This window comes from Marmota monax, unplaced genomic scaffold, assembly GCF_021218885.2.
Source record: "Marmota monax isolate L192 unplaced genomic scaffold, Marmota_monax_Labrador192_F-V1.1 WCK01_AAM20220418_F8-fsc00364, whole genome shotgun sequence".
NCBI lineage: Eukaryota > Metazoa > Chordata > Mammalia > Rodentia > Sciuridae > Marmota > Marmota monax.
The window spans coordinates 415275-439419 of record NW_026694525.1 but is presented as its reverse complement, the minus strand read 5'-3'; the positions used below and the strand labels follow the sequence as shown (position 1 = coordinate 439419).

At 45.8% G+C, this 24145-nt stretch overlaps 2 protein-coding genes across 7 annotated transcripts in view; one reads left to right on the top strand and one right to left on the bottom strand.

The window, feature by feature from the left end:
* The window catches only part of Nhsl2 (NHS like 2), a 290609-nt gene that overhangs the window by 18645 nt on the left and 247819 nt on the right, over positions 1-24145 (bottom strand). For 4 of the 5 annotated variants that reach the window (XM_058571466.1, XM_058571467.1, XM_046420225.2 and 1 more), the window contains 3 exons: positions 3615-3770; positions 1414-1541; positions 931-1123 (listed from right to left, as the gene is read on the bottom strand). The exons of the other annotated variant lie outside the window; for it this stretch is intronic. In XM_058571466.1, the coding sequence (XP_058427449.1) occupies positions 931-1123; positions 1414-1541; positions 3615-3770 (477 nt within the window). The remainder of the gene's footprint in view (positions 1-930; positions 1124-1413; positions 1542-3614; positions 3771-24145) is intronic. 5 annotated transcript variants of the gene reach the window in all.
* Rtl5 (retrotransposon Gag like 5) lies at positions 3900-8890 on the top strand. Of its 2 annotated transcripts, none has more exons than XM_058571470.1 (2): positions 3900-7846; positions 8303-8890. In XM_058571470.1, the coding sequence occupies exon 1, from the start codon at positions 4312-4314 to the stop codon at positions 6268-6270; it is 1959 nt and encodes a 652-aa protein (XP_058427453.1). In that variant the 5' UTR covers positions 3900-4311; the 3' UTR covers positions 6271-7846; positions 8303-8890. The 2 variants fall into 2 exon arrangements, with proteins under 2 accessions (XP_058427453.1, XP_058427454.1); XM_058571471.1 differs by having other exon boundaries at positions 3900-7872.

Sequence of the window (24145 nt, the reverse complement as noted above, 5' to 3'; positions counted from 1 at the left end):
TGATTTCATCAGGTCCCTGGCCCTGTCTCTTCTGTCATGACTGGTTCTCTTCCTCTTCCCCTTAGAGCCAATGTTGCAGAGGATGCCACAGACCCCCAGAGTCACAGCCAGCTGGGCTATAAAGATTACCTCCCCACTCTCAAGGTTGTCCCAGGGTCCCTTTTGGTCTTTTTTGCCTTAGTCTCTATTACTACATCCTTTTCTTTTTTCTTTCTTTTGTGCTACTGGGAATTGAACTCAGGGGCATTCTACTACTAAGCTACAACCTCTGGCCCTTTTGCTTTTTTTTTAGTTTTGAGACAGAGTTTTGCTAACTTGCTGAGACTGGCCTAGAACTCGTGATCCTTACTGCCTCAGCCTGCCAAGTAGCAAGGATTCCAAGTGTGCATCACTGTGCCAGGCTTACTATTTCCTTCTCTTGAAAAATTTGCCAAATAAGTTGAGGAGGCCCACCTTGCCAGAAGACCTAGTGTGTGGGAAAGGGCTTTTGGTCTGTGCCTGGGTGACCCTCCCCTCTTACCATCAGTCCTTTGACTCCTACCCTCCCACTCTGCCTTCAGTCTATACTCCAGACCTAGCTTTGGGTACATGACATTGTCTTTCTCCAAACCAAACAGAACTCCCAAACTTTAAGTTTCCATATATGCTCTGAAGAACATCCAAGTTCACAAAGTTTTAGAGCTTTCTGTTAAGAAAATTTTGTTTGCTATCAAATGGCATCAGCTAGAGTGGCAGTGACGATAGGGAGTGAAGGAGAGCAGCCAGAGTCCCCCTTCTGCATGCCTCCATTCCCTAGAGCCGTGACTGTGACAGTGCAGGGTGAGCCAGTAGCAAGACAGTGGCCCTCCCTCCCCAGAACCCAGTGCATTTGGAGAGGATGGGCTGTAGTGGCATGGAGGGAAGCAAACAGGTGGTGCTAAGCAACTCTACCAGAGATGTTGATGGGCACAAGATCAGACTGCGTGGAGCAGGGCTGAGGCCACCGCTTTTCCTCTAGGATGGGCAGAGGGAAGGGGCCATTCCAGGCAGTTGGCTTGTCGGCTGTAGACAGGCTCAGGGAGGCCTCAGGGGCCCTCACACCCTGGGTGGTAGTCTCATCCTCGCTCAGCTGCCGTTTTGTAGGCTGTTGGGAGAGAAGGTGATGGAAAGGGTGTGCTACAGACTGGTGATGAACCAGAGCCCATAGGATGACTGTTTAGGCAGAGTGGTTGGAGACTTCATCTGGGAGGCAGGAAAGCGTGGACAGGTTGCCTGCAGGTTGCCTGCTGTGCAGGGCCCATCCAGTGGGGCCTCAGAGAACTCTGCTGGTGAGCAGAGGTGAGCAGTAGCTTCCAGTGGGCAATGTAAGCAGCTGGAGGTCCCCTGTCAGTGGAAGCAGGCTGGCTCTCCCAGGTGGGGTAAGAGGCAACTCACCATCAACACAAATTCCAGACGTTTGGCAGACTGGGGCCTTGAGCTGGGTGTGGGCTCAGGGGCCTCATCAGAAGAGCGGAAGGTCTGCCCCAGAAGTCTGGCCTCCGAGTACTGTTCCTCATATTCTTCTGAAAAATAGCACAGTGGAGACATACTCTAGGGGGCCAAGGCCAAGCACTGGGCTCGGGGAGGACCACAAGCCAGGGCTCCTGCACTAGCTGCCAGGCCTGACTCATGTTCTTTCTTTGGACTATTCCTGGTGTTGGAGCCACTGGATTTGGAAATAGAAAGATGTCTGCTTCCATGAGGGCAGAGGAGAAAAGAAAGTCAATAAATCTGAGCTGTTTCGCTTCAGGCACCAGGTCTTCATCTGATGGCCTCTACCTTAAGTTCTCAAATCAGAATAGTGGCTCAGGATGCAGATACCTTTTGCTACAAGGTCCTTTGTTTGAAGCCCTATAGCTCTTCAGATTTTCCGCAACTCTAGCAAGGAAAGATCTACATGAAGCAAGGAGAGATTTGAACTGGAAAGTCCTGTCTGGAGCTCTTTCCTGGATGACAAGAATTCTTACTTGAGCTTGTATAGATCTGGTTCCACTGTGGGTGGGGTCATGTCTAGGAAGGCTAAGGGGAAGAAGAGGAAAGGAGAAGGTAGCAGCATAGAAGAGGGCCAAGTTCAGGGGCATCCAGGGAATAAGGATGAATGAGATTTGAATGGATTTGACTGAAGAGATGACGCAGATGAATAAATGAAGGAAGAGACAGTAAAAGAACAAACATTCATGGCTCTCTATACTCTGGACAAAGACTTAGAATCATGGAAACTTGGGCTTGCTCTTAGGGTTCTTTAATCCAACACTCAGTTTTGTGCTCAGACTTCCTCCTCAGCAGCCCTTCTATGTGCTCTTTTTTTAAATGGCTTTTTATGGACCTTTATTTTATTCATTTATTTATACGCAATGCTGAGAATTGAACACAGTGCCTCATACATGTGAGACAAGCACTTTACCATTGAGTCAGAACCCCAGCCCCGATGTGCTCTTTCAGCATCAGAGCATACACCTGCAGGGAAGGGGAACTCCCTCCCTCCCAAGGGCAGCTCATTCCTTCCATGGACAGTTGGGGCAGTTAAGCATATCAGAAAAGTTCTTCCTTATCTGGAGGTGGAATCTGCTTCCCTCTGAATTTCTAACCACTGGTCCTAATTCTGCCCATGGCAGCAACACAGAGAGCACCGACTCTTTTTTTCTGCATGGCAGCTTCTTGTTATCTGAACACAAGGCTCATGGTGTCCCTCAGCACCTCGCTTCCCTAAGGTCACCACTGCCCTAGTAGGGAAGTGGGGGTTATGGCTACAGTCCAGTTGGGAGGCCCACTGGCTGTTTTTTATTCTTCATTGGCATTAACTGTTGTTGGTATGGATAAACAAGAGCTGACACAAGACCTCTATGCATTTAGCATCCACCAGGCATGTCTTGGGGGATCCTGCATCAGGGGCTTCTGGAAACCCATGAGTAGTAAGAGATGTGATTTTTTTTTTTTTTTGAGATGCTGTGAATAGAACCCAGGACCTGGCAAATGCTAGGCAAGCCTTTGCCAATGTGCTACATCCGCAGCCCAGAGATGTGATTCACATGGAGAGGAAACTCAGTCTGGTTAAGAGTACAAAACAGGGGAACTCTGAGTGCTGTATAGTGGGCTAGTGAGGTACTAGTGAGGTAGTTGCTAAGCAGGAGGCATGTGGGCAAAGTTATTGTAAGAGCAAAGTGAGTGAAGCCCAGAATGGGAGACCCCACAGATGCCCCCTTTGTTTCCTGATGCCAGGATTCCAGAGGCATGGGCGATGAGTCAAGAAGACGGTTGGAGGGAATGTGGGCCTGCATTGTGGGAGTCTCCCACCAAGATCTCTTTATGAAGGGTTTGCCCCACTGCTTTGCCTTAGCGTCTGTCCATCCCAGCACCTATGGACTACTGAAATGAAAACCAGAGGAGCAGGAGACAGCCATGGAAATAGAATGTTTAAGAATAATCAGTCTGTAAGGTGAAGATAGAGAACATGTGCTTTGTTTTTTGATAGGTTTGAAACTGTTCATTTTTCTCTCGCTGGTCCCTGTCCTCTTTCTTCTTTTCCTTTCTCCTGCTGCTGCGCAGCTCGCAGCTCGCCTCTGGGCTCCGGCCGCAGCCCCCCTCCCTCTCAGTACCTTGCAACACGCTCTGGAGATTGAGCTGCGCCTCGCGAAGCAGCTCTTCTACGCTCGGGGGCCTGCCAGAGGAGAGGAACACGTTCACTGGCTGTCGCCATGACGACCTCGAGTGGGCAGTCGCTGTCGCATTTTCCCGACTCGAGTTAGCTGCAGCTAGGGAAGGAGAGAGTCAGTGAGAGGCGCAGCTGAGGAGGGGGCGGGGAGCGGCGCGCCTCGGCCAGTGGGCGCCCGCGTTTCCTGAAGACCCGCCCCTGCCGGGGGCGGGGGGGAGGGGGTGTGAGGCTGCGCTTAAAAGGCAGGGAATCGCTGTCCGCAATATTTTTCCTCGACAGATCCTGCCGCAGTCTACTCCCTCCCGCACCACCCTCCTCCGCCCTCCCGGCAGTCGCCGCCGCCGCCGCCGCCGCCACGTCTCCCGTGTCCTCTGCCTGTGTTTCCTGGTCCTGCACCGCCGCTCCCGCTTGTTCTCTTCGACCCCGGCCTTGAGGTAACGCGTCCAGGGCCAAGCCGCTGGGCCCTCCGCCCCGAGCGCCTTCCCTCAGTGCTCGCCCCGGTGGGTGTGGCCCGGCCTGCCCTGTGCCCTACTACTGCACTTCGGTTTCTTCTCGCTCGCCGCCGCTACATTTCGGCCTCCTCCCCTGGCCCCTAGCTCCCCGCCCCCACCTCCGGAGACCGAGCCCCTGAGCTAGTCAAGATGTCCGAGGCGGCAGGAAATCTCAATAGCCTCCGCATGGCGAATGTGGCCCTGCGAGAAGAATTAAATGCCCTTCGCGGGGAGAATGCCAATTTGGGCCTTCAGCTGGGAAGAGCCCTGGCCGAGGTTAATTCCTTGCGGGGCAATGTCTCCAGCTACGTCCGCTGGCCAGTGCCCATAGTACCCCTTATTGCCGAGGAGAACTTTGACTTCCCGCTCAATGAGATCGACGCCGTTCCCGAGGGAGAGGTGCCCTTCTTGTGTTGGCCTCCCCCACGCACAGATCCCGAGTATGTCTCGGATGATCTTTTGATTAACGTGATCCAGGACTACAGCAACCCCGACGGGGTCAGTGATCCTCCTCTGCCGCCCAGCCCACCCCCGCCAGAGCAGCCCTCACCCCCAGCGTCAAAGGAGCCGCCCCCGCAGCCGCAGCCGCAGCCGCAGCCCCAGCCCCAGCCCCAGCCGCAGCCGCAGCCCCTTCTGCCACCATTGGAGAGGCCTAACATACGGCTCTTTTCTGGCGATCCAGTCTACCTGGCTGAATTCCTGATGCAGCTAGAGACCTTCATAGCTGACCATGAGGATCATTTCCCTGGGGGTGCTGAGCGGGTGGCCTTTCTGATCTCCTTTTTCACTGGTGAAGCGAGGGACTGGGCCATCTCTGTCACCCAGGAAGGAAGCTCCCTGCATGCCAACTTCCCGCGCTTCCTGGATGAAATCCGTAAGGAATTCCGTGGCCCCATACCCCCACGAGTGGCTAAAAAGGCCATACGCAAGCTCAAGCAGGGAGACTGTACCCTGGGCAGCTATGCAGATGCTTTTCAGTTCCTGGCCCAATTCTTGTCTTGGGATGACTGCCGCCTCCAAAATCAGTTCCTCAAAGGCCTGTCGGAATATTTCCGAAAGGAGCTCTTATGGTCAACTGAAATGGCCGACCTGGATGAGCTGATTCTTGAGTGTGTGGAGATAGAAAGAAAAGTGCGTATCCCCAAGCCAATCAAGCTCCCTGGGGTGCGCAATGTCGTCCCTCCTTTTGCTCCCACCCCTGATGAGGAAGATATTATTGATGAACAGCGCTACCATGAGGATGATGAAGATGGGATATGCAGGCACAGCTCTTCCCTGAAGGACCAGGACATAAGGGCTTTCGGGCAAGAGGTGATAGAGGAGGAGGAGGAGGAGGAGAAGATGAGGGAGGAGGAAAAGATGAGGGAAGAGGAGAAGATGAGGGAGGAGGAGAAGATGAGGAAGGAAGAGGAAGAAATGAAAAAGGAGAAAGAGAATGAGGAAGAGGAAGAGGAGGATGACGACGATGATGATGATGAAGATGATGAGGATGATGAGGAGGATGAGGATGAAAATGAGGAGGGTGAGGAAGATGAGGATGAGAAGGAAGAGGAGGAGGAAGAGGAGATGAAACAGAAAGAGGAGGAGGAGATGAAGAAGAATGAGGATGACAATGAGAATAAGGATGAGGAAGAAGATGAAATTGAGGTGGGGAGCCAGGAACCAGAGCAGGAGCCAGAACAGGAGCAAGAGAGGGTGCCATTGTTTGAGGAGATGTTTGGTGAGATGGGCCATGAGCACCACCATCACCACCACATCCACCACCACCATAATGGGATCCATGTGATAGAAGAACTGATGGAGATGGAGGAGCCTGTTCTTGTTGACACTTCAACCCAGACGATTAGCACAACCATTGGCTACCATGCTGAGAATTTCCTGGGTGCATCACCTCCCATAATACAGCCCAGCAGACGGAGGAACCAGAATCGAGTCCCACTTCTGGAGGGCCTTCCAGGTACCAATTCACCATTCTACAGCTCCCCACCACTGATTCGCCGTGCCGGTCGCTTGGGGCAACGCCAAATTCGAAGACGTCCCCCGGTGCTATTCCGCCTTACTCCAAGACAGGGGGGCCACCGAGCTGCTCGTGGCCGAATTCGCGTGTGAGTGATGGGGCAAACTGGCCACCTGGAACACACCCTTCTACTGCGTCCCCTGCCCCTGCTATTGCTGCCACACTTGCCCCATGTACTGACCAGTCGTTAAGGGAGTTCCAGACCTGCCCAACCTGAAGAAGACCTGCAGAGTTCTAGACTGTCTTGCAACCATGATCAGAGAGTGACATGTGCTCAGCCAAGGCCACCTGGGAAAGGATAGGATAGCAAAAGCTGTCCTCTTGGCATATACTCTGCTCAGTCCTGCCACAAGCTAGAGAGCAGGTTTCTGGGCCTGTTCTCGTGAATGAACTGGTCACCCTTTTGTATTCCCCTCTAGTTGTGCCCAGCCTCTCCTGCGTTTATTCACCCTGTGTTCTACAGTTTTATCCTCCAACTGGCTCACCAGAACTTCACCCAATGCCTCATTGATCTGCCCCAATGATTGAAAGGACAAGCTACATTGAACTCCTAAAGCCACTGAGGCCACTTACTAAATATAATGGACAGCGAGCAGGACGACACCGGGAAATGTGCCTAGAAGGCTATGCTTGTTTTGTGCTACACCTCCAGCAGAAGGGCCTGGAAGAGGACCTACATGTAGCCCAGTGAGAGTGTGCAAAGCCACATGTAAAACTGACAATTTGAGATTTGTTTGTCCTTAACTGACTGTGGCAAGCTGCCTCCACTTCCAGCACTTGAATTCATCTTTCTTCAGACTCCTATATTAGGGCCCTTGGAACGGCTTGGCCAAATCTGGGGCCTTCTCCTCTTACTACACTGTCCTCCTGGACATCCCCAGAATACAGCTTGACATGGCAGGCCCCACCCCTTTCCTTGATGGTGCCTAAAGGGGCATTTGGGGTGGTGGAATAGGAGGAGGAAGAGGGAGAAACCACATGACTGCTTCAAATCCTACAGAGTAAATTTCCTTAGGGAAGAGGGTCTCCTTCCCCAGCCAAAGGTCTCTGCCAGCAACATTCTGTCCTAGAGGCACCCCACTAACCTTCCCTTCCAAGATAAACGGCCTGCTCCTTAACTCCCTCCAACTCTTAAGGAGGAGAGTTGGAAGGTTGCCTCTACAGAGATTGTACCCACTGCAGCCTTGCATCTTGGACACCTGCTTGGCTCTCACATGGGGGTGAGTCTCTGGGCTGTTGCTGTACTTTGACTGGACAGTAAGGCTGATGGTGGTGCTGCCTCTTAGGCATTCCTGGGACTCCTCAGTACAAACCCAGACAGGTGCCCTTATAGAGAGACCTGCTGTTTGCCTTGGGTCCAGAAAACACTGCTTCTGCAGTGAAAAATACACATTTACTATGTCAGCTCTGGCCATGAAATGCCAGCCAAATCCACTCCTTGCCTGAACTGCCCCTGGACACTGAACTCTCTGCACAGTGCCTGGCAGCTGGGCAAGTGCAGCCAAAGTGTCTGTGGCCAGAGGGAAGAAAACAGTGAATGAAGTGTCTGTTCCACACCAGAGTCTGACAGATAACCTCAGCCCAGCCTTGGGATTTGGGGCCTAGAGGCCAGAGGAAGGAGCTGGAGGAAGAGGAGTCACAGAGATCCAGTCCTCAGACTGGTTTCGGGTGAGATCTCTATTCATCAGTGGGAGGTAAGATGCCCTTTTGTTTATCACTTTTGTTTCTCAGCTTGGGAATCAGTGGGGTCAGGTTCCTATAACCTGTTGCTACCTTTAAAAAAGGTTCCCCAAAGAAAAGAATAATACATAGTCATTATAGGAAAATTGGAAAATGGAGAAAACCCTAAGGGAAAAATATCCCAAACATGCAGGATGCAAGTACTGTAAACAGTTTGCTGCCTTTCATTCTAGTGTGTGCTCCCTGTGTCTTCAAAGCTGAGATCATCCTGCTAGCTCTCCATCAGCAGGATTTAAAATGGCTGCCACCTCTGCCATCATGGATACTGAATAATTTATTTAAGAATCCTCCTAATTTGTTAGACATGTCAGTTGTCTGGTTTTCCCCATTCCCACCAGGGGAGAAGTAAACAACCTTGTAAAGATAGTTTTATCTGTTTTTCAGCTTATTTCCTCGGGAGAGAGTTCCAGAAGGGGAACAGCTATTCATCGAGGCTGTGGATCCTGTTTGCTGATGTCAACATGCTGGCCCTGCTGCCTATGAACTTGTGGAGAAGTGCAAAGGACAGGTGCCTTGCACCCCCACTTCCAGGGACCCCTCAGCACAGGCCCTGCCTGTTCCCATGGTGCTCACCCTGAACCCTTGCAGCCTCAGCCAGGGAGAGAGTGGATGAGCAGTGAGCTGGTTTCCGGGCCTCTAGGGGCAGAGGGGGCTTGGGCTTCCCTTTGACCCTCTCCCCGCTTTCCCAGATCTTCAATATTTGTTGTGATGTGACAGCCACAAGAGCTGTAAGAGGAACTATGAGCTTTGGGTTTTTCCTTGGGTTGAAAGAGGGGTGGGGGGTGGGTGGGAAATGCATGCAGGGGTATGAAGGCAGCCCAAGGATTCCCAGAGGCTCGGGAGGAAACCCCCTTGAAATAAATGTGTTATTGTTATTATTGTGTTATTGTTGCACTACTGTGTTGTGAAGATAAGAAATTGCTCTGTACGCTAAAGCTTCTCTCCTCAATAAAAATATAAAGGGTGTGTAAAGATCGTGTCTCTCTGTGTTATTGAGCAAGCAGAGATGGGTACCTAGTAGGCATCAGGTACTTTCTAGGCACCCTGGAACCCCTGCCTGAAGCCTTGAAATTCTTAGATGAGCAAACTTTTGTGGATGGCAGAAATTGTTGGGAGGGAAGTAGAAACATGGGGCATCTTGAAAAATTGCATTAGTTCTACACATGCACACACAACGCCACTTTGAGTGAAAGAAGGGAGGGAAGCCAGGCTAAGTGAGTAGGGAAGAGTGCCCTTCCACTTTGTGGCACTAGGTGGTGCTATGAGACGCCAGTGAGCTAGCTGGTGAAGCTTTAGAAACACAACCCCAGAGCAATTCATGCAGTGGCTTTCCAGCAAGATCTCCAGGCTCCTTGCAGACTGTGGGGTCAGAAGAAACTCAAGCCCATTCTTGGATTTGTCCAAGTTTCCCAGATATTTTTTCCCCTGGGGAAGTGGGTAGGGAATGCTCATTAGGCCCCTGTTAGTTCTGTGCCAGGTGCTTCACATCTATCATCTTACTTCATCCTGAGGGGCAGGCACTATTCTCACCTTCATCCTGGACATGAGGACACAGGCATAGGGAGAGAAGTCACTGCCCCATTGGTACCTACTGAATGGCTCCTTCACAGCCCCACAGTTGCTAATTAGCTCCTGAGACACTTAGCCCCACCTCAGCCCCTACTTCACTGGTCCTTCTGTCTAATAGGCCAGGCTGGTCTGGTTCTGCCCTGCCCTGCCTCTTTCTCCAGCTTGAAGAATTCCAGTGGAGATACAGCTCTCATTTCTGAGGCACATTTGCCTTGCATCCTTAGAGTAAGGAAGGAGGAAAGGAGGGAGGAAACCAGCATGTTTCTGATCGTGTTGGGCCCTTTCACCAGCATCACCTCATTTCATTGCCAAAATATTTCAGTGAGACAAATAATGTCTCCCTTTAGAGCTGAGGGATTCGAATCTCTGAGATTTTAGGTTCCATGGGGGACTCCAGGTCTTTGTGACTCACAAATCCATGCTTTCAACTCTAGCGCACCATGCTGTCTCCCAGGAAAGCCTCTTGACAAGCGCAATCACAGGCCAACTGCATTCTGAATCTTGCCAAAGAAACCAAGTATGTGTCAATTGCACTAGCTCTTGAGCCTCTAGGAAAACCAGCCAGGTGGTCATTTGTCCTGCAGGGAAGGGCCTGCCTAGGAAGGCAGGCTAGTGGCAGTGCTAAACATGTGGCTGTCTACACTTTTGGAAGAGGAATGGGGCTATGGAGCTGTGAGCTGCCTCAGTGAGCACTGGGGCTCCCACTAAGGCTTCAGGGGGTCAGAAAAGGTCTCCAGCAATCACTGCTGGGATTCCTCATGATGCCACAGGTAGGAATAAATGAGTCCAGGTGGTATAAGGACCAATCAGGGCAGGTAAGAAAAATAGAAATCCTTATCTCAATCCTTCAGTTGGAAGTCCTGTGAAGAGACTGTGAAGTCCTGTGAAGAGAGCCTGAGATTTTAGTCCATCCCTGCCATTGATTCCATTTGGGATCGTGGAAAAGTCCGATCCACTCTCTGGTTTCGTCTGTTTTGTCACTGTTGAGACCCTGGAACCCAGCACATGGCTTGGTACACAGTAGGATCTCAACACTAGTCTGGCACATAAATGAAAATGTGAGTAAACAGGCTGCTGGATGGAGACCTAGAGGAAGCCTGCTAAGGGCATCTGCAGGGAGTACTAGAGGATTCTCTCCAAAATGGAAACAGGAGCTAAAAAGTATCTCCCTCACCTGGAGGGATATATTGACATGAACTTACATTCAGGTTCAAAATCCAACTGCAGGAGCCGGGGTTGGGGAGACATGGCTTAGAAGCATGTGAAAAAGAATGCGAGTGTATGTGGGCTGAGAATGAACTGGCAGATTAGAGATGCTAATGCCTTCCTGGGCTGCTGCAAGCACCTAGAGGTGAACAGGCCCCACCTGGGGTCCTGCCTTCCTAGCAGGAACCTTTTTGCATTGAGGAGCAAGGAAATACCAGAATCAAAGAAAAGAATGAGAGAAAGGGGGAGGCAGTGGAAGGGTGATCAGAAGGGTGAGGGGTCCCCAAGTCTACTCCCATGGGCTGGGGGAAGGCAGAGAATATCTTGCAACATGTGAAGCAGGCTGGTTTGCTGTAATCACCCTTTTTATCAGTGAGGAAATGGGCAGCCAAAAGGCCAAGCAACTGGCTGAAAGTCACTGGCCTCATGTCTGGAGTTTGACCTTGAACCCCAGCAGTCTGACATCCAGAACTGGTGCTCTTAAACTCTACCCTCTACCCCCACTGAGGCTGAAAGAATCAGAATCTCCAGGAATTTCTATTTCTATAAAGCTCTCTAGACAATTCTAATGCCCAGCCCAGCCCAAGGCAGAACAAAGACTTGGGGACTAACTAGCCCAGGTGACATTCAATGGTTCTAAGCCTTCCCATACAGTTCCCAGAGCAGGAACCAGCCCAGAGACCCAGTCCCATCAACCTAGGAAGTGATTGAGAAATAAATGTGCTAAGATTCCCCAGCATGTACCATGGTCTGATGTAAGCTCACCTATCCTGGACACATCCCTCAGATAGCTGCTAATACCCTCCTGAGAGAAACTGTGACAAAGGGTGGGTGCTAAAGTCTGGTTTTGGGAAACTAGGTCCATTGGAGCCAAAGCTTGTGCCCTTGACCTCCAGAACTGGCTCATGAGGCTGTGGGAGGGGCTGTGTGGGTTCCTCTGGGGGATAAGCACAGGCATTAACAAGCCCAGAAACTACCCTCAAATGGGGGGGGGGTCCACCTCGGGCTAGCACTTCCTGCATCCTGCCCAGACTAGGGAAAGCTCAGCAGGCCACCTCTCCCTGGGGACTCCATGCAGAAACACAAAGCCCAGAGTTCTTGGTTGCCCTGGTAACAGCAGGACCTACTTGGAAGAAAACAGTCTTTTAAAGGCTTAAAAGGGTGGATATTTCCTTTGACAGAGAGCAGGCCCTGACCTGCTCCCTGCATCCTCCTCCCCTTCCTGTCAGCCCCACACATATGGGTAGAGCTGGGGCCCCTCATCTCAGCAACTCTTCTAATGGGGATGGGGGTGGGGTGTGTATTTTCTGGAAAGCAGGGCCCTGGCTTTTTATTCTGCTCTCACTGTGGGCTGTTAATGTTGAGAAAGAGGCTGAAATGGAAGGTGTGAATTCCTGGCAATGGCCTTGTGGCCCAAGGAAGCCTCATCTTGTAGAACCCACACAACAGAACATGAGGAAGGCAAGTGTTCTCAGCAAGTCTAGTCTTCCTACCCATTTACTGCACAGAGATGAGACCTGTCTGGGCATGGGACACTGTGGAGGTGGCCAGAAGTTCCAGACTTCTTCCTATTTCAGCATCTCTTCCTCTCCCTCCTGGACTATTAAAGTAGCTCCCTGCTAGTCTACCTGGCCCCTAATCTCTACTTCTAATCAATGTATCTTCTATACGCCTGTGTGGTGGTGTTGGGGGCATGCTATGGTGGTCCTTTGAATTCACAGATTTGGGCTTGTTGCTCCTATACAAAACCCTCAATGGCTCCCCTTCCTCAGAGGAAGACTTGTGGACCAGACTCTGGCATTCTTCACTATCTGGTCATAAACCACCCATGCTGTCTCATCTGCCCATGCTATCCTCCTTTCTCTTTAGTCCAAACTTCAGACACCATGAATGAGTTCCTTCTTTAATTCATATATCAGGCCCTCTGGCTTCTCTTTTTGCACATTCCATTCCCTTTGCCTTAAAAATTCACAAATATTCTGGGCAAAACCATAGTCCCAGTTACTTGGGAGGCTGAGGTAGGAGAATCACCTGAGCCCAGGAGTTCAAAACCAGCCTTGGCAATATAGTGAGAACTGGTGAGAGAGAGAGAGAGAGAGAGAGAGAGAGAGAGAGAGAGAGAGAGAGAGAGATTGAGATTCCAAACACAGGTCCCATTCTGAAGTAGAATAAATAAGAAATAGGTAGAAAAGGGATGGGGATGTGGCTCAGTGGTAGGGTACTTGCTTCTCATGCATGAAGCCCTAGGTTTAATCTCCAGCACCACACAAAAAAGGAAAAAATAAATAAAAGGTAGAAAGGTTACACAAAGGAAGGACAAGAAAATAGTATTTTTTTTTTTTTGCAGTACCTGGAATTGAACCGATGGGAGCTCTATCATTGAATATAGCAACATCCCTAGCCCTTTTTATTTTTAATTTTTAGTTGTGACTGGGTCTCACTAACTTGCCAAGGCTGGCTTCCAACTTGCAGTCCTCCTAAATAGGTGGGATTACAGGTATGCACCACCACTCCTGGCAATAAAATAGAATTTTAATTCAGAAGTTCAGCATACTTTTCCAGACCTGTCACTCCTGGAGCCTATCTCCCTTCCAAGCCCGTTATTCCTAAATTTTTAGGAAGTCTGTAAATTTATCTGTGCACTGTTAATTACCTCCCCACCTAAATAGAATAAGCAAAAAAAGACATTTTGAAAAACCTATAATTTAGGGGACTTTCCAATGCTATCTATTGGTCAGATAATCAAGACCACCTCAGCCTAAGGATCCTAGATTCACTAGACCACCAGAAGCTGTCTTGAGATCACTGGACTCAGATCATTCCTGCCTATCTTTCCATACCCACCCCTCATCAGTTTCCTTTAAAAGAAGAGTTATGAATTCCAAAAATGCATCTCTCACTCTTGAGATGCTCCTCGTTGCATTCTCCCTTGAATGTGTATTCCTTGCCTTACCCCCAAAGGCATCTCCCTTGAGATCACTCCAATTCTCCCTTGAATACATTCTACTTCACTAAAAGAACCTCTCTCTATGCCTGTGAATGGCTTGTGCTGAAATTCTTTTTTGTCACATATGTCAAGAACACCACTGGTCCTGAGTCAAGTCTCTTAGGGAATTCCTTGGATCTTCTTCAGAGAAACCTCTCCTCCTGTGACAACTCCACCTGGCAATCTTCTCAGCTTCTTCCATGAAGCTGCTTCTACTCTCAAAAAAGCTCCATCCTTTCTGAGTTTCCACTCAGCCCCCTACCTCCAGGTCCTACTGGTCCCACTGGCTTGACCAGACTAGGGAATCTGGGTGCAGAGGCTGGCGCATGACTACAATGTAAGCTCATGGCTACAAGGCTGATATTCAATGTTAGAGTGTGAGAATGTGGTCTTGTCTCCTTTACAAATGGAGGCTGCATTGACAGTAGCTTGCTTTTTTGTTGGTGTTGTTGTATGTTTATTTGTTTATTCAGTACCAGGGATTGAAACAACCAGGGCATTTAACCACTGAGCCACATTCACAGCCCTGTTTCTTTTTTATTTTGAGACAGGGTCTCGCTAAGTTGCTGAGGTTGGCCTTGAACTTGAGGTCCTCTGGCCTCAGCCTCCCGAGTCATGGTGGCACATGCCTGTAATCCCCATGACTCGGGAGGCTGAGGCCGGAGGACCTCAAGGGATGATGGGATGGCCAAGGGATAATGGTATGCAAGTGAAGATGGGAGCCCCCCCCCAAAAAAAATGTTGGCAGTGTGAATAATAGTGATGAGCAGGGATGAAGAAGCAGGAGCTTACAGAATAGGTTGCTCCTTACCAGCTGAGCTCCCTGTTGATGACCACCATCTCTTTGGAAGTCATCACCCCCTCTCAGTGGTATAGTAGAGAATGACCTCTGCTGGGCTTGAGAGTCACTCAGACCTGGTTTTCAAACCTGGCTCTGCCATTCCCTTGCTGTGTGCCCTTGAATTGACTGGTTTACTTCTCTAAGCCTTAATTTCCTTTGTCTGAAAATGGAAGTGATAATAAAGTATATTTATAAGCTCATTTATATGAACTAGCAACAACGAAAATAGCTAGTACTTTGTTAGCACTGAATGGGGGGGCACTAAGTGCTTTACATATATTAATCATCACAATCACACTATAAGGTAAATAGTGTTATTACCTCTCCTTTGGTATATTAAGAAACGAGGCACAGGCTGGGGAGGTACATCAGTGGTAGATCACTTGCCTAGCATGCAAGGCCCCAGTAAGTAAGTAAATAAATAAATAAATAAATGGCCCAGAAGTTGAACCTGCCCAATGTCATTAGCACAAGCATGCAAGTTCTTTTGAATCTTGCAGTAAAATAGTCAAAGCTCTGTGGTTCAGGAATGAGGCCCAAGATCCAGGGCAGGGACTTAACCATTTTTAGGTCATGGATCCTTCTGGCAGTTTGGCAAAAACCTCTGGACCCCTTCTCAGAATAATGTTTCTATGTGCAAAATATAAAATACTTAGAATTACACAGAAAACCAATCATACAGAAGTTGCTATAAAATATTTTTATCATTCTTTGGTCCAGTTATATCATGATCTAATAATGATTAACTCACAAGATTTAGTAGCAAGCATGTAGATTAGAAATGTTGCAAATTGATGAGCAGAAATAATTTTTTGTGTGTGGTGTTAGGGATTGAACCCAGGATGTCACACATTTTAGGCAAGTGCTGTACCACTGACCTACACCCCCAGCCCATAAGTGCTTTCTTAAGATACTTACAACAACTGCGATGAGATTTGAAAATATTTGTGATTTCTGTTGGTGATAGAGTCACAGATACTATTAACACAATTATGGTTTGTTGCCTACATTCCTAAAGTGAGGAAATGCTAAATTTCAGTTTGTGGTTAGTTGAGAAAAGATCAAATAATTTTCCCATCCAAGTTCACAGACCCCCTAAGTTCTCTCCAAATACCACTTGGAGGTCCAAGGAGCTCAAGTTAAGAAGCTCTGCCCTAGGGTGTCTGAGAAAAGACAATGGCTTCCCTGTCAGCTATGGGGATAAGCTAGGGGCTGGCAGAGGGACAAGTGCGTGGTTTCTCTTTCAAGAACTGTTTACAAAAATCATAAAGTCTGGCAGCTCCTTCTTCCTCTTGGTCTTGAGTCAGCAGCCCAGGGTGGGGCTGAGACTGTCACACTTGGTTTGAGTTTCAAGCTCACCACGCACCCATCCCAAAGAGTTGATTTCATTGCCATTTCCTCGCCAGGGAAATGTTGGTGGATTTTGCTCCATCTTAAAATTGCTTGCACAAACAGACTTCCCATTAGTCTGGAAATAATCTTGAAGTGGACATATTGTTGGCTCTAAGACATTTTCTGAATTAATGAATGCTTTTACCCTGGCACCCCAACCAGGCTTAGGGCTTGCAGAGAGGAGGAAAGATTACCAACTGGGTCAGGCACCCCAGAATACCAGTCAGAATTGGTACTTGCCCAAAATCCCAAATGCTTTTTCCTGGCTTCCTGACTTGCCCACCTGTCAGTAGAGTTCCTGCCAACCAGGGCAGCACAGTCCTGGGCACTAGTATAACCACTGAGACATATGGTCAGAACAGCAGGAAGTCTTGGCTTTTCTTATTTTGTCTCTGTTTCCATTCAAGCCTCAATGGTGAGCAATGCTCGTGAAGACCAGGTCCCAGGCCTACCCACAATGCCTTGCTTAGGGGTTTCATTGGACCCTAGCCAGGATCCATTGCCTTCTGCTCTTCTCCAGGCTCTCATATTTACTGTGAAATGAACAACACTCAACTGAGAGCCATGTACTAAAAAAGTTGCAGCTTATTTTCTACAATGAGAGGGTGGGAGTGTGATAATCATGTACACCATAGCCACTGGCTAGTAAAGAAGCTGATTCAGAATTAATTTACTTCAGGTAGCAAAAGGAACAGAACAATATGCTTTGGGGTTCAGGCTGAGAGATCCACAAACAGGAATGTTGAGAAGATTTATTTTCTTGACTATAAAAGACACAAAATTATGTTCTTAGGTTGGCCAAGGTTCCCAAACATAGGCAGAAGGAGGCTAAGAGGGAAATGGGAATTCAGAAAAATTTTGTTGAACTAGATTGACCAAGAATAAGAAAGATAAGACCTCTGATTAGGAAATTCAGATATGAAAGAGATGATATTAAAATCAACCTTATACAAACAAAAAGGGTTAAAAAGGAAAATACTATAAACAACTGTATGACAACAATTAGACAACTTGATGAAAAGCCTGAATTCCTAGAAAGATAAAAACCATCAAAAATGATTGAGGAGGGGCTGGGGATGTGGCTCAAGTGGTAGCACGCCCGCCTGGCATGCGTGGGGCCCAGGTTCGATCCTCAGCACCACATACAAACAAAGATGTTGTGTCTGCCGAAAAAAACTAAAATAAATAAATATTTTTTAAAAATGAGGAAGAAATAGAAACTCCAAATAAACCTATAACAAGCAAAGAGATCAAATCAATAATCAAAACTACTCACAGGGGTTCAGGGTTGTGGCTCAGTGATAGAGCACTTGCCTCGCATGTGTGAGGCACTGGGTTTGATCCTCATTACCACATAAAAATAAATAAATAAAATAAAGGTATTGTGTCTATCTACAATTAAATATATATAAAACTACTCACAGGCTAGAGATGTAGCTCAGTGGTAGAGTGCTTGCCTAGCATGCACAAGGCCATGGGTTCTATCCCCAGTACTGCAAAAAAGAAACAACAACAAACTCCAAAACTACTCACAAAGAAGAGCCCAGATACAGATGACTTCATTGGTAAATTCAACTGAATGTTTAGAGTTAATATCAAATCTTCACAAGCTCTTTCAAAATGTAGGAGAGATAACACTTCTCAACTCATTCTGTTAGGCCACTATTATCCTGATACTAATACTGACAAAAAAAATCAGAAGAATATTACAGACCAATATCGATATAAAAATCCTCAACAAAATATTAGCAAACCAAATCCAGTAATACATAAAAATAATCATATACCATGAACAAAGGGGATTATCCCAGGAATGCAGGGTCATTTTAACATCTGAAAATAAATTAATATAATACATCAAATCAATAGAAAAAGACAAAACATGATCATCTCTGTAGGCACAGAAAAAGTATTTGATAAAATGTTCAACATTCTTTTGTGATAAAAACATTCAACAAACTAAAAATAGATGGAACCTTTTTCAACCTGTCAAAGGGCATGTATGAGAAACCCACAGTAACATCCCACTTAAGAATGAAACACTGGATGCTTTCCCCCTCAGATCAGGAACAAGATAAGTGTGTCCACTCTCACCACTTCCATTTAACATTGTACTGAAGGTCATAGCCAGAGCAATCAAACAAGAAAAAGAAATAAAAGGCATATGATTAGAAACAAAGAAGTAAACTTTATTTGCAGAGATGACATGATTTCAAATATATAGCAAATTCTAAGGAATCCATTAAAAATCTATTAAAACTAATACACATGCTCAATAAGGTTGTAGCCTATGAAATCAATATAAAAAATGTATGTTTATATACTTGCACTGAACAACCTGAAAATTCCATTTATAATATCATCAAAAGAATAAACACATAGGAATACATTTAACAAAAGTGGGGCACAAATTGTACACTGAAAACTATGATACATGAAAAATTAAAGATGGAAACAAATGGAAAGACATTCCATGTCCATGGATCAAAATTCTTAATATTTTTAAGATGCCAATATTCTTCAAATTGATCCAAACGCAATACCTATTTGAATCCAAATTTCTCTGTAGAAATCAACAAGTTGATTCTGAAACCCATATGGAAAATTAGGGGGCCCAGAATAGCTAAAACAATCTTGTAAAATAACAAAGCTGGAGGACACACACTTCCCAATTTCAAAATAGTATACAAAGCTATAATAATTAAAATAGTGTTTTGCTAACTTAAGTATGGATATATTGCTCAATAGAACAGAATTGAGACTCCAGAAATAAACCCACACAATTATGGCCAGTCAATTTTTGATAAGGGTATTAATCCCATTCAATGGGGGAAATAATAGTTTTTTTAGCAAGTGATGCTGGGACAACTAGATATCCAAATGCAAAAGAATGAAGTTGGAATTCATTCTCATGCACACATAAAAATAAGCTTAAATGGATCAAAGATCTACATTTAATGGCTAAAACTATAAATGTAGATGGAAACAGGCATAAATCTTCAAGACCTTGCATTAAACAGTGATTTCTTAGATATGACACTAATAGTACCATGGACCAAAAAAAATATAATAATACCATCTATATCCAGAATATATAAAGAACTCCAGAAGCTTAACACCAAAAAACAAACAAATAATAAATGGGTAAAAACCTAAACTGACAGAGGTCAATAATAATAATAATAATAATAATAACAATAATAATAATACCATCAAGAAAGTGAAAAGGGGGGCTGTATTGTGGCTTAGTGGTAGAGTGCTTGCCTCACATGTGTGAGGCCCTGGGTTCGATCCTCAGCACCACATATAAATAAATAAAGATATTTTTAAAAAAAGAAAGTGAAAAGGGGGCTGGGATTGTGGCTCAGTGGTAGATTGATAAATAAAATAAAGATATTGTGTCCATCTAAAACTGAAAAATTATTTTTAAAAAGTGAAAAGGCAGCCTACTGAATGAGAAAATATTTGCAAATCATGTCTGATAAGATATTTTGATCTAGAACATAAAAACATCTCTTGCAAATGAATACTAGAATGACAAATAATCGAAGTAAAAATCCAGCAAAGTATCTAAAAAGACATTTCTCCAAAGAAGATATACAAACAGCCAACAAACACATGAAAAGATACTTAACATAATTAGTCATTAGGGAAGTGCAAACAAAAATCTTAATGAGATACCACTTCACACACACCAGGATAGCTATAATAAAAAAAAAAATGCTGGTGAGAATGTAGAGCAACTAGTACCTTCATACACTGCTGGTGGGAATGGTTTAGCTACTTTGGAAAACAGTCTTGCAGTTCCTCCAAATGTTATAGAGAGTAACCTTATGACCCAGCACCTCTACTCCTATATATACACCTAAGAGATTTGAAAATATATGTCCGCACAAAAACTTGTACATGAATATTCATGACCACATTAATCACCAGAGGCAAGGAGAGGAAGCAATCTAAATGTTCATCAACTGGTTAGTGGATAAATCAGTAAATAAAATGTGTTCTATTCATACAATAGAATTTATCCAGCCATAAAAAAGTATTGAAGTACTGATACATTCTACAACATGGATGGACTTTAATAACATCATGCTATGGGAAAGAAGTTTGTTGCAAAAGACCACAAAGTCAATGTTCCATTTCTATGACATGTCCAGAATAGGCAAATCCATATAGACAGAAAGTAGATCAGTGGTTGCCTAGGGCTAGAGAGGAGCTTGCGGGGAAATGGGGAGTGACTGAAAGTGGCCGCTGAGTTTCTCTTTAGGGTGATGAAATTGTTCTAAAATTGATGTAGTGAGAAATGCACAATTCTCTGAATTTAGTTTAGTATAATATAAATACACTGAATTGTACATTTTAAGTGTTGAATTGTATGGTGTATGAATGCTTTGTCTCAATAAAACTGGTACCAAAAAAAAAAAAAAAAAAAAAAAAGAAGAAGTTTGGGCTGAGCACAGTGGTGCACATACCTGTAATTCCAGCAGCTCAGGAGGCTGAAGCAAGAGTATTGCGAGTTCAATATCAGCCTCAGCAACATAGCAAGGCCCTAGGCAACTTAGTGAGACCCTGTCTCAAAATGGAAACAATTAAAAAACGGGCTGGGGATATAGCTCAGTGGTAAAGTGCTCCTGGTTTCAATCTCTAGTACCAAAATAAAAATTAAAAAAAAGAAGTTTGGTGAGTCATAAATATACCACAATATCATACTGAAGAATCAAATCCCAAGTTCACAACATGTGATTAGGACAGCTATGTGACAAACCGCAAACATTCTACTTTGTCAGAGTAGATCCCAAACAGATTTGGGATATTCACATGTATTAACAGATATGATACCCATTGAAAAGTAACATGGTGACTGGGGTGCAAAGAAATATACCATAAAGCATAACACTGTAGTCTTAGTAAACTTACTAGAGTGTCTACTTTCTAGGGATCATAGTTTAAAAGGGAAAGTGGGGCTGAGTGTAGCGTACATGGTTAGAGTTTCACTACATACCCATTCCAGTTAGCTGATCTGGCTTCTGAATTTTGCAATCAGCTATAGTGGCCCTGTGCTAGGAGTTCACTACCCAGTTAGGACCTGGTAATTATAGATATGAAGATGGCAAGATGGAGACAGAGCCTACTGATTGGCTAGTTGTACTTCTACCTTTGCAGATAGAGCTCTACTTGGAGCTCTCAACAAATAGTTCAGGCTTTTCTGCAGCAACCAGCCAGCAAGATCATACAGGTTGCAAGACCACATGGCTCTTAGCTGGACTATTCTTCCCTATCTGAGATGAGTTCATCTCCCAGCCCCATATCTACCCCCAAGCTATCCTCACTGGGCCAGCCATGTTTGCTACAGTTATTAAGCTTCCCCAGGTGGACCAGATTCCAGGTCACATCTCTTGCACTTATAATCTTGAGGAATATTGGGTTTGATTCTGCTCCGATGCTACCTGATGAGCTGGGAACCAATCTCCCACCCAAGCGGAGTTGGGACTCATGTGTAGCAGTCCTACATCATGGGGATACTAGAATAATCTTTACTTCAACTCTACCAGTTGCTTATCCACAATCCATTATATTTTTTCTTTTCCAACTGAATTTATTTAATATTTGTATTCCAAAGATATATTTAACCATATTTCTCTCTCTCTCTCTCTCTCTCTCTCTCTCTCGTCTGGGGATCAAAAACAGGGCCTTATGTATGCTAAGCAAGCACTCTACCACCACACTACACCCCCACCCTTAATCACAATTCAGAATTTTGTGATTAGAGAAAGAAATCACCCAGGTCCATATGCAGACATATTTTTACATAAGTATAATCACAGTAAAGACAATTTTGTACCATTAATTTTTTTACCTATCAAATCACAGAAACATTAGTATCTAGTTAAATTTACTGTCATGCTGAGGGAACAACTTTATGAAGCAGGTGTTATTATTTCTTTCATGTCACAGATGAAGAAACTAAGACACAGAATTTAGAGGGCTTGTCCAAGATTACCCAGCTATAATCCAGGCTGCCTGTTGCCCAAATTTGTGCTTATACTCCTTGTGCGGGGGGAGGGGGGGCTGGGGAGGAATGCTAGTATGTATCAGAATTCTCCAGAAGGCCTGTTGAAACACAGAATATTCTGCCCCACTTCCAGAAATTCAAGTGAGGTGGCCTGGGGTAGTGCCCAGGATCTGCATTTCTAACAAGTCCCCAAGGGACACTGATGCTGTAGTACTAGGACCACCTTTTGAAGACTACTTTCCTACACTATGCTGCCCCTGATGATAGCATATGGGTCAGAGATACCTTGAAACCAAACCTGTCCTTATAGTGGTCCGGAAGGGGGAATTACTTGTCATGTGCCTTTCTCTTTTCCTTCCCTCATCCCTCTTTCTGAACTGGCAGGGCATCCACTGAGCAGTTCAACATCACAAGGGGATTGTCATATTCATTCCAGCCTCAGATTCAGTTAACTAAATGCAATCCCATCTATTAAAAGGACTGATAAATCAGTCCCTGGCCACCACACCGCCCCTGCTACCACTGAATTAATGCCCACGCTGTCACTTGCCTGGTGCCTACAGCCAATTGATCTCACAGGTTAATAAGATTAACTAAAGATTAACTCAGTCAGACTGCCAACAGTCTCCTTTGTCCCTCCAAACTTGAGGAAGTTAAGGCTTTTCCTTGGTGGAAGAAGGCTCTGTCCTCCTCCAAAGAGAGCAGCCTTCTGGGCGAGTGAGGGTATCTTTAGAGAGTAAGTTGCATCAACTAAGTCAAACTTGGTTTTGTGATCTGAAGATGGAACCTGGCTCATCTGAAATTTGATAAGTGAGCACTGGAAACCAACGGATTCAACATCAACAAGGAAGAACAGTTTTGTACATCTGAGTAGGAAAAAAAAAATCACTGAGATGTTTGGGCAGCTGTGTTTCCAGGGGGAAAAAAAGGTGATACTTGGAGTTGCAGACATCTGTTTTTGAGGCTCTGCCTCAATAGAATTAGTTGTGCATCCCCTCTGAACCTAGGTTTCCTCATTGATAAACATGCCAGGAGTACTTCTACCTTGTCTGCAATTAAAGGACTAGAGGGTCCAAAATAATGTTTGGATCCTGGGGAGCACCAAATGGTTGCTGGCCCATTGTTGACCCTTAAAAGTCATGAGCTAAGGACACAAATCAGGAATGAAGATCAGAACTCAAAGTGGTACATGTAGCCAGGCCTCTGAGTTAAAAACAGTCTTTAGGGCTGGGGATGTGGCTCAAGCAGTAATGTGCTCGCCTGGCATGCGTGGGGCGCTGGGTTCGATCGTCAGCACCACATAAAAATAAAATAAAGATGTTGTGTCCACCAAAATCTGAAAAATAAATATTAAAAAAACAGTCTTTCCTCTTTAACCCCCACCCCATATCTGCTTATATCCTTGGCCTTCATGGAGGTCATGTCTGCCAAGCCGTTTACCTTATGTGCCACCCAGATTCCACCTCAGGGACAAATGACTTACTCTCCTAACAGCCAGTGGAGCTGCCAGAAGGTGCTTTATTGTCAACTGTCTTTAGAAATTGCCTTGTCCAATGTCATACCTCCTACTCCAATAGCAATCTCACCCCAACTCAGGGCAACTGAGAGAAGCTGGCCCACCTCCAGAGCTTCCCCCTCTGACCAATTGACAGAAGCCCTTGTTAGGGCTGTGTTGTAGTTTACATTAGGCTCTGCACAATCCCACTTCCTCACCCACTTAACAGCTGAGGGTTTCAAGAGACTCCCTAAAAAACTTCCTGCACACTAACCACTGCCTCAGAGTTGGCTTCCTGGGACATCCAACTTCCCTTGGTTCACAGTGTGAAAGGCATGTTGACACACATTCTCCCATTGATCCCCACACAACTCTTTAAAGAAAAATTGTCAAACTAAGGTGCAGTCATGCATGCCTGTAATTCCAGTTATTTAGGAGGCTGAGACAGGAGAAGGATCACAAGTTTGAGGCCAGCCTGGCAACTCAGAAAGACTGTTTCAAAATAGAAAAAAATACAAAGGCCTAGGGATGTAGCTCAGTTAAAAAAAAGTGGCCCTGGGTTCAATCCCCAGTACAGAATAAATAAATAAGTTATTTCCAGTCTTAATTTTTTTCTGTTATGCTTTTCATTTTGTACTTATTCCAAACACAAAACACATTTAGCACAGTTGAAAATCAGAACATACAAACAAACTGAAAGAGGAAAATAGCATCCATAATCC

Coding starts and splice junctions, on each gene's coding strand:
- Rtl5 (XM_058571470.1), top strand. CDS start 4,312: ATGTCCGAGGCGGCAGGAAATCTCAATAGCCTCCGCATGGCGAATGTG.